General features: G+C 40.0%; 1 protein-coding gene across 1 annotated transcript; it reads left to right on the forward strand.

Annotated features, from left to right (window-relative positions):
- Positions 1-673: 673 nt before the first annotated feature.
- CD9 (CD9 molecule) lies at positions 674-9,701 on the forward strand (the record flags this gene model as incomplete). Its single annotated transcript, XM_010193899.1, has 7 exons — positions 674-776; positions 3,686-3,783; positions 4,978-5,052; positions 6,022-6,114; positions 6,684-6,773; positions 8,577-8,660; positions 9,363-9,701. Coding segments are annotated over 7 exons (609 nt in total), but the record flags the coding sequence as incomplete, so codon positions are not given.
- Between the last annotated feature and the right edge of the window lie 4,329 nt (positions 9,702-14,030).

The following is a 14,030-nucleotide window of genomic DNA, read 5'->3' on the forward strand; positions in this document are numbered from 1 at the left end:
ACCAATGTTAAGAGGAACCTGGAGGCACACAGGCAGAGATTATAATAAAATAAAACTAAATATTATCTAAAATTTTATTACATTGTTCCAGATCAGTGCACAGCAATGTTACTGCTCCAGCAGCCTGTGTTTTTTCTCTTCCTGTCAGTGCAGTAACTTATTGGATTGGTTTTACCCTGTTTTGCAAGGAAGAGCACACTTGCTAAACTCCATACTGTGATACACTGAACTTCTACCAGTCTGTTTAACACTCTAAAAATTTTAGCTGGCTTTGCAAGGGACTTTTTCTTGTGAAACACTTGTCCTTCAGTGTGAAGACGTAAGTTCACAAAACCATGCAATATCATTGCAGTCACCTAAAGTAAAACAATGGTTGGAGGGGTCAGTGGAAATACTTACACTTGGCACTTTGGTGAACCTCGGGTATTTTCAGTAAAGAACAAAAGTGGCATTGTCCTTTTGTGGAGTTGCAGTTTAATATGTAAACGCATCTGTCAACAAGATGCATCATGTCGGGAGCTAAGTTTGTTCTTGCTTTAGTATCCCCAACCTTTTATGCTGGTTCTTTGTCACCACCTCTTTAAATAGCAGAGCTGTATCCTGTGTTTACTTATGGTGGTGTTAATACCTTCACCCTTGCAGTACTAATTGGTATTTTTACTTGTTCTTACAGCTTGCAGGGACAGCAGTTCTTGCAATTGGACTATGGCTTCGGTTTGATTCACAGACCAAAAGCATCTTTGAACTGGAATCCAACAACACAACATTTTACACAGGTAAGCTAGGAGATGGATCAGATAGATCATGCATTTGCACCCTGATTTACGGACTGCTTAGGAACCTTTGTCATCCTCCAAGACTAAATACAAAGCATCCCTAAACAGCCTCAGTGGGGCAGAGAGCAGCTTCCCCTGGCTGGTGCACAATGCCAGCCTCTGTTGTGAGCAGTTATGCAGACAGCAGCAGTGTCACGCTAGCTATTTCTTGGGTCTTCGTGCATTGTGTATCACTTCATCTTTTTCCTGGCTTAAACCCTGAGGTTCTTCTTTGGGTGCTGTTAGTATGTGTTTTGTAATCCCGGAGACTCTTGGTAGACACGGAAGGCGTCTCTTCCTGATGCTTCTCACAATGAGTCAGCAAAGTTTCATTCTAAACCAAATGAATAGTCACAGATGACATCAATAACTAAATTTTTTCCTCCAAAGTGACCAGCCTAAGCTACCCAGAACCACAGCTCTATCTCCTCATCTCTCAGAAGAAGTATATGTACTATTCTCTAACTCTTACAGCCCTACATATTCTAATTTATACTGAATGTAATGGAAAGGAAATATCTTGGTCTATAAAAGCAACTATTACAGGCAACCTAGATCAATGTTGGTCAGGTGGCAGTTATTCCTTGATGTATTCTGTTTTGTAAGATTGTCAATTAGGAGACAAACATGCACGTTTTCAGTTTGTTGTTCTAATGTCATAGGAGTTCCTAACTGAATCAGATCATTTTCTAACTGTTACATTTTGATCTCTACAGTCACTTTTAGGCTTGGGCAGAGGAACACTTGCTTCTTTAGTTGTTGTCACCTGTAGGTGCTCAAACACTTTGAAACCAAGTAGCTGCATCTGAAGACCTCTAACAATTAGGAAGAAAGCAAACTCAGATATGTACCTTTTACATATGTCTGTCATCTTTGACTTAGACGGTCCTTATACATACGTATTTCACATCCCTGTAGCACATGGATTTGCCATGTTCTGTGGATGGCTAATGAGCAATGCCATACAGGGTGGTTGGTCTTTCTTTTGCCAAGGAAAGTGGCTCCTATGCTGAGCTACTTGATCTGTCTCAACACCCAAACTGGTGGCTAGAGGGTCAGTAGGGCTCATGTAATGTATGCTGGGAGGTACAATTCACAACACAGCCTCACAGCATAGCACCAGGGTAGCTTATGCTTACAGAGAATACTGTTAGGAATGATGAGTTAGACTTGTTAGAGACCAAAGTTGAGAATATCAAAACACTTGTGTTGCATCATGAAGAGGTCACAGGCACAAAGACTGCTTATCTGTGAGAAGGCTTGTATTTCATCCTTGACATGGTGGCATGGTAGCAAACTGGGTTCTTCTTGCAGCTACTAGGAAGATTTCCAGATGCTTTTAACTGGACCTTGGAAATGGAACAGAAATTTAAACTTGGCCATTGCGCTGAATATTTAACAAGTCTTTTATTTTGGGTAATCCAAAACAACTCTTCAACCTCCTAAAGCATAAAAGTTTTATTATGTGATACTTAAGCTACTGGCTGAATGCAGCAAAAATGGTGTCAACTACTTGATCTCTAAATTAAACTAAGTTTTAAAAATTTAATAGGAATTGCTGTTTTAACATATTTTGGTGGAAGTAGTTACTGACTGCAGTTTCCAGTAGAAAATTTAAAGAATCTGTCAATTTGTACCTGATAACAAAGCAAGTTACCTCAAAAGCCTTCTATATTACTGAAAATAAACTTGAGATCAGAACTGAAGTTATGATGGACTCCTTTTGTTGTTTTTTTTCCCTGAAGTGGAAAAAGTTCAAGCTGGAATAAAAAAATTGGTACAGGATTTCCCTGCTGATAAGAAATGTCAAGCTTAATCAGTTACATATGCTTAATCAAGTGGATATTTGGTAGTTAATCTTATAGGTTTGCATCTAGAAAACATTTGCAAATACTTATGTATGGCTTTCTTTAAATAGTATTGATTTGGTCTCTGAAGGCCAGGACTGTATTTCTGTCTACATTGATAGAAATGTCATAGTAATTCTACATGCTTTGTGCTAATTCTTTGCCTTGTATTTCACTACCCCAACAGTGCTTTCCTATTGTCCTTTGGGAGTGGTTTTCCTCTTCCTGCTAACAGCTTTAATGCTTAAACTGTCAGTTTTCAAGCTTAGGAGGAGGAGATTAGGCATAAATGGAGTCTTTTAGCCCAGAAATGTTTGCCCTCTATGCTCCAACACACTTGCTACCTAAATTCTGGGCAGAATGGTCTACAGGCTCAGCTGCTTGATGTGGCTTGAAGTAGCTGCCCTTGCAAAAGCAGAAAAATGAGGAGGGGTTTTTTGTAGTTAGCTGCCTAACTTGATAGTCTCTTTGAAGTGTAGACTTGTACCACCATGACTGGTGGAATAATTCAGTGTTTCCTGATGGGAAAAATCAGACTAGGGAAAGCATTTAAAGTTTTGACAGGGGATTATGATGCCTTTTATTACCTGTTTTCCTAGAGGTAGCATGCTTTAAGAAATATCAGATGTTGATAAATCCCTAGTTCCACCTGTCTCTAACTGCAACACACTCTTCATCTGAAGATGAGTTGATAACCCTGGCTCTGAGCCAGTTTTAAAAATGTGTCTTACAGTTTGTCTTGAATTGTTTTATCTTGCCCATTTTCTTAAACTTGTGAAACTGCAGTAGTAGTACACATTTATTGTTAGAAGTTGAAGTTTTTATGTATCCATAAACTTACCCATGAGTTTTAAGATGTGTTTGCTTTGAAAACTAAGTACAGCCCTTTTTTTGCTTGGACTGTCTCAGTAAAAAAAAAAACCTTGACAAAAGCTAAAAAATGTTGTTTGTGGGCCAAGTAATTTTATACCTTGCTGCTGAGGTCTCAACTAGCCTGTATACATGTCTGTTTCTCCTCCCTAGGAGTTTACATCTTAATTGGAGCTGGTGCACTTATGATGCTGGTTGGTTTCTTGGGATGCTGTGGCGCATTGCAGGAATCTCAATGTATGCTTGGCCTGGTAAGTGTTTCAAGTAGTGTTTAATTTTTTAGCACTATGATGAGAAAGGAAAGAATGCATTACTGTGCAGCAGATGCTGATTGTTTTGACTCGACCATGTTTAAACTCATGGTCACCTACATAATCCTAAAATGTTAAATAATGACACACAGTTTCCATATCTGGCCCTAAATCCAAATGTCCATTGTATATTTGAATATGGGATGACTTCAGAAGTTAGTGACACACTCAGATATCAAAGCAACAAGACTGGAAAATATAGAACTAAAATGTTGATAGGAGTAATGCTATTTATTAAACAGTTTGTCCTGAACTCTGAAGGCTGTAGAATCTTTGAGACCAGAACTGTGATATTTGATCCTTGAAACAACAAGCCTCTACTGTTTATAATCACAGGATGAGACTTTCTAGTTGACAACTGCTCTGCAAGCCAATTATTGGAGAGCAACTTCATTGTTTTCAGAGTGGAGGGGCCAGTAGAGCTTACTGGATTCATGCACATCTGTGCACTTGTTGAACTACTCATCCAAATAACCAGAAGACTTAGTTAATAAAAGACTACTACTATAGCCAGTGAAAGAACAATTCCCCCTTTGTGTCATGGAAGAAGTTAATTTCATGTATTTCTTGCAAAATGGTGCCTCTAGTCCTTTGATCTAATTCTGAACATTTCTCTCTAAAATGCCTTTAAATGTTAGTGATATTTTGGACCTGCTAGTCAATTAAAACACAGATTACACTTATTTCTGTTTTATGGGATATACAACTAAGAAATTACCATTAGCTCTCTAGGAGTTGGTGGCAAGCTAGTTATTAAAGTAATAACTTCTAAAGTGACAGCAGTGACAAACCAGAGGAAAGGATTGATGTCAGCTGTTATGATGTGTCTGAGTGACCTGGGCAACTTCAAAGTCTGAGTTAACAGATGATTGGTTTTAATTAACGCTGATCAAAAAGGAGGACTTCTGCTTGGAAAACACTGGCAGGCTTTCCAACTCTTCTGGGAAGAAGTGCTGACCCAATGCAATGTGTCCTCTTTCCTAGTCTTACTGGTGTTTCACACCTCCAACTGAAAACTGGTTAAGTGACAGTTTCTGCAAGGCTGAACTCCAGGGATGGGTCAAGCTAGTAGTATACATGTCTGATGCTGTTTTGTGGTACTGGGGTCTTAATGATGTGCTTTTTCTTTTCTAGTTCTTCCTCTTCCTTTTTGTGATTTTTGCCCTTGAAATTGCTGCTGCGATCTGGGGATTTGCAAATAAAGAAAAGGTAGGTTGCTCTTAAAAGTTGGCAGAGTGGTGGGATGCTGGAACAGGTTGTCCAGAGAAGTTGTGGATGCCCCATCATTGGAAGTGTTCAAGATCAGGTTGGACAGGGCTTCGAGTAGCCTGATCTAGTGAAATATGTCCCTGCCCACTGCAGGGGGCTTCAACTAGATGATCTTTAAAAGCCTCTTCCAACCCAAACTACTCTGTAATAGTATGACTGTGTGCCCACAGAAAGTTAGCAGTCTACTGGAAACTATACTAATGCTAGTCAAATCCTGATTACCCAGAGAATCTAGGGGAGAGAAAGAAGATGGATTCTAGCAAAAACAACACAAGGAATTAAATTAATATTTAAAAATGAGACTAGCAGAGAAGCCAGAATCCAAGATGCTGTTGCCTGCTACAGATGCCTTCCAGGCAGCACATGGCTGAGCTGTGAAGCAAAACAGGCAATCAGTGAAGCTTTACCCTTTCTGGATATGAACTGTCAGCTACAGTGAATGTCTGTGCATCTAAAACATGACTGATCTGGGCTGTCCCCTCATGAGCAGTGAAGACTCTGTCTTGTTTCCTTGTTTCAAAGTAAGATGCTTGGTGATCGTTGTTGCTTTTCTGCTTGTATTACACAACAGGGGAATATAGCAACTTCTGGTATACAGAAATGAGTAGGGAATATTTTTGTGTAACCAGTGGGCAAAGACTTGGTTCTCACTCAGCCTAAATCAGAGCTTTGGAGGGGAAACTCTGAATCTTATCTCTTTAGGTGTGGCTTTTAAGGTGAGTGTACCAGTTGGACTCACCTGTTCCAGGTGACAAATGCTGTCCACCCTCTGCTTCCACCCTCTTTCTACATGTCAAAAGGATGGATATTGCAGGTTGCAGAATTTTTAATGACTGACTTGAAGCAAGTTTTCCATAATTAATATTAAGGTAAGACAGTAATACACCACTATGCTTTGCTATCTTGTAGGTTATTGAAGAGTTAAAAGGCTTTTATGTGGAAACCTATGAAAAGAGATCTCAACCAGCTGCCAGAGAGACCCTGAAAGCTATTCAGTTAGCTGTAAGTAGATGGTTATACTTAAACTAGACTGTAATGCAGCTTGTTCACACTGTCCTCTCTGTCCCCTGTACAACTCTAGTAGCTTATTAACTAGAAGAAACCAAAGGAATATTAGTAACAAATTGCAGAGAAGATATTTTTGTATTAGTGAACTCAGGATGCTTTTTTTCCTCTTTGAACCTCTGAAATGCGTAGAACTAGTTCTTGTTTTCCTAAAACTCAGAAGCAAGCTGGGAAACTCTAGATCTGTGGCACTGATCTAGAGGCACCATAGAATGCTTACCTGAATGTCTGAGGAGTTTCTTTGTGTCTGTAAGGAGTGCAAGCTATCAACAAATTTAATGTGCATATACTTAATGAGAACTATCTCTTCCTTTCAGAATCCTGTCCTTTAATGCAATAAAGGCTTTTTAAAATTAGGTTTATATCAGTCAAATTGGCAGGATTTGTAAGCAAACTTGCATAAGGTCTGTAATAAAGCCTAATGTAATCTGTTTCTCGTTTTTACTAAATACAGAGTGAAAATAAGGGTTGTTTAACCTGGTTCTTTTTCCTGTTTTCTCTTGTAGCTAAACTGCTGTGGTCTTAAAGGAGTTCTTGAGCAGCAGTTCATGGACACATGTCCGAAGAAGAGCATACTCGAGTCATTGACTACAGTGGTAAAGCATGACTTAATTTGCTAACAGCTCTGCCCAATGAGTAGAATAAGAAACCTGTTTCTGAATAAACCCTTCCAGTCCATGGGAAATTCCCCCACGTCACACTTAGCAACCTATCAGTATAATCAGTTTGGTTGTGGAAAATCAACATACGGTTACTGTGGAAAGAACAAGCAGGGTCAGGAGGAAACGTGAACTTGCACAGGAAATGTGCTGTCTGTGTGTCACTAGACTCACTGGCATGATGGACAATGTAAGGCAAAAACCTCACCAAAAAAAAGTGAGTTCTCCTGGCTGCTCCTATTGGCAGAGCACCTCCCTGGTCCTGCCTGGGAGCTGTTGCCCCCTTTCTTGTTTAGGGAGAAGAACAAAATGGGGTGGAGAAGGTGTGAAGTTTTAACATGAAAATGAAGAGGGTAATGCATTGATTGCCTGTTAAGGTGAATATGTCACTGTGAAGCCAATTCTCTGAATCAGATTCCCCTGTTGAAAGATTGCAAAGATTCCTGTATGTCACAGATATAGGAAAGGCATCTTATATAGCTTTTAACTACCCCTTTTCATGTTTTTCTTAAACTGTCTTGTGTTTCTGCTTCATGCTCCAAGACAGACTGTATGAGTCTTCCAGTAGAAAATAAGGTTCTTACAATGCTGGAATACAATTAATAACTTGATTTTTCTACTTGTGCTCTTCCTTTCACTAACATTGCTTTTGTGCCTTTAAATATCTGACCAAGAGACATTTCTGTATCCAGACTGTATCTTTAGTCTTGTCCATACAATCTGCTATGAGTTTAGACTATGTGGGAGTAGCTGAGACAGCATGCAGGTTTTATTGTTTACTTTTATTCTGCTAAGTGTGTTTTAGCTTCATCTGCTGACTTCATCTTGTGATGTGTTTATGGCCTAGTCCCAACTGCAGAAAAAGAGTAGGTAGACTGCAAAATTAAAGGGATATAATGGTGCGTCTGCTCTGTGTGCCTCTAAGAAGCAGTGCTGTATTGATACTTTACTTTAATTCTTGCCAGTATATTGCTTTAATCCTAGATTCAGTTTTTCCTTCTGGACTGGATAAGGGACAACTAAAGAAAAGTAGTTTTCAGCAGCTCACTGTAGTCTGCTACTGGAATAAGTAGGACAGGAGCTGGGATGAGACTTTGACAAACTATGAGGTTCTTAATTCTTTATACCTCTCTAAAAGTTTCTTGTTCTTAGCTACTATGTGTCTTTCCTGGTAGTTCATTGTCCCGGGAGCTTCAAACTGGCATATCTATGAATATTCCCAGAGCCTAGCACGTATGCATGCAGCTCAAGAAATCCTGCCATTCCTGTGCACCGTGTGTTCTTAAAGTGTCTGCAAAATTACAGTGGCAATCAGAAACATCAAGAGTGGCTTCAAATCTATTTTGAGAAGGGCTGAGCAATACAGCAACTTAAATGTTGACAGATGTTAGTAACAAGCCAAGTCTGGTACAATTGCTGTTGGTCCTCATCTGCCTGACCAACTGCCAGTGTTGAGCAGGGAACCCTGCTGTAGATAAGGCGCAGTTAAGATGTTTAGATATTTGAAGAGTAGATTTAAACTTCTCCACCAACTTGTGTTGGAACATCCCTGGCTCACTTGAAAGATGTGAAAATAAAAGCCAGTTCAAAGGAGCTTTCAAATGACGTGTCTTCATCTCTAGTGCATACAGACTTGGTCAAAGGTGTAGCATCAGTCAGCAGACTTGAGCTCAGATAAGCAAGCAGAAAAAAGTCCTTTTGTATGTATGAAACACTAATGAACAATCTGTTCCTTTTCAGTCGTGCCCTGCTGCCATTGATGATGTCTTCAATTCGAAACTGAATGTGATTGGAGCAGTTGGCCTTGGCATTGCTGTAATAATGGTGTGTTTCCAGATTATTTAGAGGGTAGCTGTATGGCCAAAGGGTTCTTATGGCAGAAGTCTGAACAGTGCCTGGCATGGCAGTCTCCAAGCCCATTCCAGTAATTACAAGTACTGGTAGGATCAGGGTGTGTGTTCTGGGGCCCCAAGGCAGTGCAGAGGGTGGGGTGTCTTGGACCTCCCTGCTTCTGCTTTGGATTAGGATCTGCCTCCTTCTAGTTTTAGAAGTGGCAAGGCTGTATTGGTGATCTGTGTATATTTAGAATGAAGATGTATTTGTCATGTTGCCAGCCCACTTAATGCTTGTTATCTCTTGGGAATCCTTTTTGTTTCCTTTATGACAATTAAAGACTCTGCTAGAGAACTGACAGAACAGTGCTAGTAAGAAAATTTGCACTATTTTGTTTGACTTCTCTTGAGGAAAGTATGTATTATATGCATATATGCTGGGATAATCAAAGATTTCTTAGGAGATATGGTAGTGGTTTATAGCTGGTCTATTTTGAAGTATTAAGGGTGAAGAGGATTCATGAAAATGGACTGAAATTTGAGGGTGGATGAGAAGGGATGGGTAGGGGCATGAACTGCAGAATGAAGTGTTAATATGGCCTCTGGGCCAGGAAGAGCAGCTATGCTTGTCTCCATGTTGACAGAAGAATGTGCTTTGGTCCCCCAATCTCTAATATGTTTGTTTTCTTTACAGATTTTCGGCATGATATTTAGTATGGTTCTCTGCTGTGCTATACGCAGAAACAGAGAAATGGTCTAAGAGCTAAAACCTGAAGACTGCTGCACTATAAAATCTTTGTCATTAACTTTAGCGTTCTGAAAGCATTTCTAAAAAGTTATATATTTGTTACCTTTTTAATGCTTTATTTGGTACTGATGTAGGTTTGCTTTTTATGTTATAGGTTAAAATTATAAAGGTATATCTGACTCAAGACAAATATTGTACATAAAATATCTGACTTTCTTGAAACTGATGTAATTTGGATGTAATTTATGTTGGAGACAATTTGATACTTAATAAAGAGTAAGATGTATTGTACGTTTGTGAAGGAGAGATTTTACTATGCTTATTAGTCATACTGTTTGATACGCATAGCATGGAGTTCAACTTGCATAACATGTTAAGTGTTAAATCACAAGGGCTTTATTATAAATCATGGAAATAACTCCTATGCCAATGCCATATTTGAAGAGAATTTCAAGGAATGGAAAAGTTGACTGTCAGAGCATGTTAGGAAAGGTATTGTCATTCCTCCTTTCCCTGATGTGTGTCAACAAAAGCACTTAACTGTATTCTTAAAATGTTACTGCTGTAACACTTACTGTCACCTTGATCCAGGGTGGTAAAGGATAACTGCTGTACTGGTGATAAGACAGCAGTGATACTGGCACGTAAACAGGCTGGGCTCTACCCTGGAGCCAGCTGGGCTTTTTACTGTCAGCCCATCTGCTGACATAACTGTTCCCTGGCATCTGATGTGGCCTGGGTCCCTTGACAAGGCAGATTCCCATAGTGTATGCTCAGGATTTTTCTCAGTAGCTGACCTTGTGCTTTGTTTCTCCAAAGTTAGCCAAGTACAATCTCAAGGGCTTATGGCATATCTACCAAATCTCAGGTTTCCAAGTGGCAAAAAAACCCAAAAGTTGCATGAGAAGTTCCTGTACAGCTCTGCATTTGCTGCCTGCAGTAAGAGCTAGAGCTGTGGCTGCCCTGTTTCAGTTTAAAAATGAGTATGGTAGAGAGCAGATATTAGTGTGGAACCCTTAGTCTAAAGAATTAACAATTTGTCCTGTACTTCTGCTTTAAATGACATTTTAATTGTGGGTTTTGTTTGGGTTTTTTTTTCACTCTAAAAATATCTTCTGCTAGGAGTTGCCTATTGACTTGAATCCTTACTAGCAAGTTGATGTGCTACACCTATATCTGGTGTTCCCCGACTGTGGTGTCTCAGCTGTGTTCCTAGGAGCTTCTGGTCTTTGTCCTTTAGGTACTACAGATGTGTCTTAGTAGTCCTTGCTCATTTGCACCTTTCCCTTGTAAGGAGGCTGGTATTTCTGTTGATAAATATCAGAATTGTTGAGGATCAGTCTCTGGGTGTAGCTCTGGACTAATGCATAAATGTGTTGCCCACCTTTGCGTTACATATTGTCAGTTGTCCACGGGGTTATGCAAACCATACAGCTCTTTTCTGTAACATGTTGTATTATTCTGTGTTAGTGGAGCCTTAAAAAGAAAAAAACAACAAACCCACAACTGAATTTCAAAAAAGTCAAATGGTAATTATGCTTTTGTGTGTCTGTACAGAGACTGGAATGACTCCAGAAAGGAGTTGATCTAACTTTCTTCCTTGGATATATGAGAGAGCCTGGAGGGGGGGGAAATAAAAATCTAACCTCATATGGGAATTTGAGACCTACCATGTTCCTGAGCTCTTGTAGAACTGAGAAGTAGCATTTTTGTCAGCTGGGCAGTTCTCTGCATGAGACTGAACCTGGCACCTAAAAGAGTGGGGGTGAATTGCTGTCAAGTGTAATGAAAGCTAACTACTGCCTTCAACTGCCCTTAGTTCTATTGCTCCATGTTGGTGCATGCATTCAGATTGCCAACATCCAATGTGGCTGTAGTCCAAGACCAACAGTGTTTGTCAACATCCCAGAAAATGCAATGGCTTGTAACTGGGGTGATGAGAGCTAAGCTGTAGGCTCAGCACCTCAGTTCATGAGATGGGTTTGGGTGATGGCTACAATGGAGGCTCTCAAACTGGCATCCAGGTCAACTGAATATCCAGAAGACTCAGGTTTATATGTTCTGCTGTTACTGCCTTCTACAAGAGCTGGATGGGGGCTTCCTGTGAGTGAGTTGTCTTTATTTTGCAATGCTGCTGCCTTAACCACAGTGTTTACTGCAACACTCCATGCCTCTGTGATGTCTGCATTCTTCTTCTGTTGTTTTTGGGTTTTTTTTGTGGGCTTTATTTGTTGGTTTTTTTACTGGTCCTACAGTCCAATCTTTGGCCCTTCTTTTTCAACATCCTACATGTGTAGATTGGTGTTTTCTGAGTAATACAAAGATGACTTACCTATGTGTTATCAGATAAGTAAGAGCTACTGTTTATTACTTGAATATTACTTTACATTTAGTGAAAACACAAACGACAGATGCAAAACCTGGTTCCAGTCATCCTGAGATCTGCAAGCTACCCTGGAATGAACACTTCTCAGTAATGAATATTGATAAGTTATAGGATGAGAAGTTTTACTTTACAAGTAGCAGTTGTGACCAAATTTGCTGAAAAGTTTGGTTCTAAGCAATGCCAGTCCTAAAAGTCTGTTTGTAGCACTGGCTGTCCAAGCAGGGAGTGAGTTCCCATCTTCAAGTTAGGTCAGGATTGTCTTGAAGCTGGAGCAGAAGTAATTTGTCAAGTAATACATAGAGGCACAGGTGTACAGAAGGGATTTTTCTGGGAAGCAGTAATGGGAGAATTATAATAAGGGTAAATGCCTTTTGGGACAATGTCAGTGTGAGGTGTTTTTTTTTTTTCTCCATGCATGTGCTGTGGGAGAAGTGGCTAATGGTGGTGTAATGCTTGTGAAGGGAGGGAGAGCGAAGTGAGCCAGGACACAGCAAGGACCCCTGTTATGAAGAAGTCTGTTCTGGTTCTGTTGATCAACAGAGAAGCAAGTACTTGATGGTTGGAAAAAAATAGGAGTAGGAAAACTTTATCCTAGGGGATAAATTTTATGTAATGTAATGACTGTTTTTATGATGTAATGACTGTTAGGAAGAATGGATAGGATGAAGGAAAGTGTCCAAAAGTAAAATACTTTTATTTTCTATGCTATCCTAGCTTTTCCAGCAGTAAACAGAAAGGTGTAACTATGTTAAGACCTTAAAGCCAGTCTGGAATGTAAGAAACAACTCCAGAAAGGAAAAGGGCTTAAGCAGCTTTTATTTCCAAACACAAGCAACTTTCTTCATTAACCACAAGTGCTGCTAATCCTTTGCACTAAATTTGCTTAATGTAGCTATGTTCTGTAGCCAAACATGGCAATATATATTGTACATCTATGGGAATTGCTTGTGGAGAGCAAAAAGCTGTGAAACCAGAGCAGTCCTGGCCTAGATACTTGCTTGGACTGGGACAGTAGAAGAGGTGATAACTGGTAATGGGAATAAATCCGGTTAGGCGCTAACATAAAACACTGCCTGTAATGCTGTTAAATGTGTAATGTTATGCAAAGGTTTTACGAGCTGATGAAACGTGTGTGGTTAAGTGGCAGCACATGTTGCTGCTGGGTTTTGGCTTGTGTAGATGGGGAAATATGGATGGGCTCTGCACTGTATTGCTCTGAGGCTGCTGACTGCTGTGCCCCTTATCTGCTGCTGTGAGGAAACCAAGGGAAGATAAAGCTAAACTGCTAAAGGAAATGGCTATTTATATGTTGTAAGCTAGCCAAGAACAGTAGGGAAAAATAAAGTGCCTGCAGAATATGGGAATTTGCACCAGGAAACTGTCTGTCTACAGTTGCAAGCTTGAGAAAATAAATGTTTGACTAGGGGCAAGGACTTTACAGAAGTCCCAAGGAAGGCTGGATTTGGCAGTCTACAACATAATTATACCAGAAGAAAGATTTAGAAAATTAGAGTTAGTCTGCCTCAGGAAGGGAGAGAGAAACTCAAGCTGGCTGCATGGTCAGCAATGATGAAAGAAGGTGCACCAAGGCAGGGAGAACCTGGTTTTCCACGGGGACAGAGTTTATTGCTGGAAAATAGCTTCCCCCTTTAGAGTGTAGCTGATAAAGTCTTCTGTGGTACAGCACATTGTCATTTCATAGCAATCTTAGCACACCAGCACCATAATTGAATACAAGGAAAAAATGACAGCAGGTCCATAAAATGTGGAAAGGGTATGGGATGTGGGAAGAAGCTGGCAGTAATGGAAAGAAAGGTGTGACAATAACACATTTGGGGTGGGAATAAATCCTATCCCCTTAGCCACTTTAAAAATTTAAATCCATCATACTGCATTCTGACTCCATTTCAGCAATACTTATAAAGGCTTACTCATAAAGGATGGTGAGAATATGTATTTGCAGAAGGAGAGGTTGTAGTTACCTGCAGGGTGACTTTGAAGAGGGCTCCTAAAGGAATTGCTCCTGTAGGCAGAAACACTTGGATTTATTTTGACAGGCTGTCCCAGTCAGGACTGTACCTCCACCCCTCAGGAGAAAATATAAAATGTTTGGCAGCCAGTTTTTAGGTACTGCCTGTGTATCTCCACCAATCTTGCTTTTCAGGTGAATCTGAGTCCAAGCAAACATTACAGAAGCTGGACTCAGAGCAATTGCTTTGGGGGAGGAG

The sequence above is a fragment of the Mesitornis unicolor genome, unplaced genomic scaffold, assembly GCF_000695765.1.
Source record: "Mesitornis unicolor isolate BGI_N332 unplaced genomic scaffold, ASM69576v1 scaffold15391, whole genome shotgun sequence".
Classification (NCBI taxonomy): domain Eukaryota; kingdom Metazoa; phylum Chordata; class Aves; order Mesitornithiformes; family Mesitornithidae; genus Mesitornis; species Mesitornis unicolor.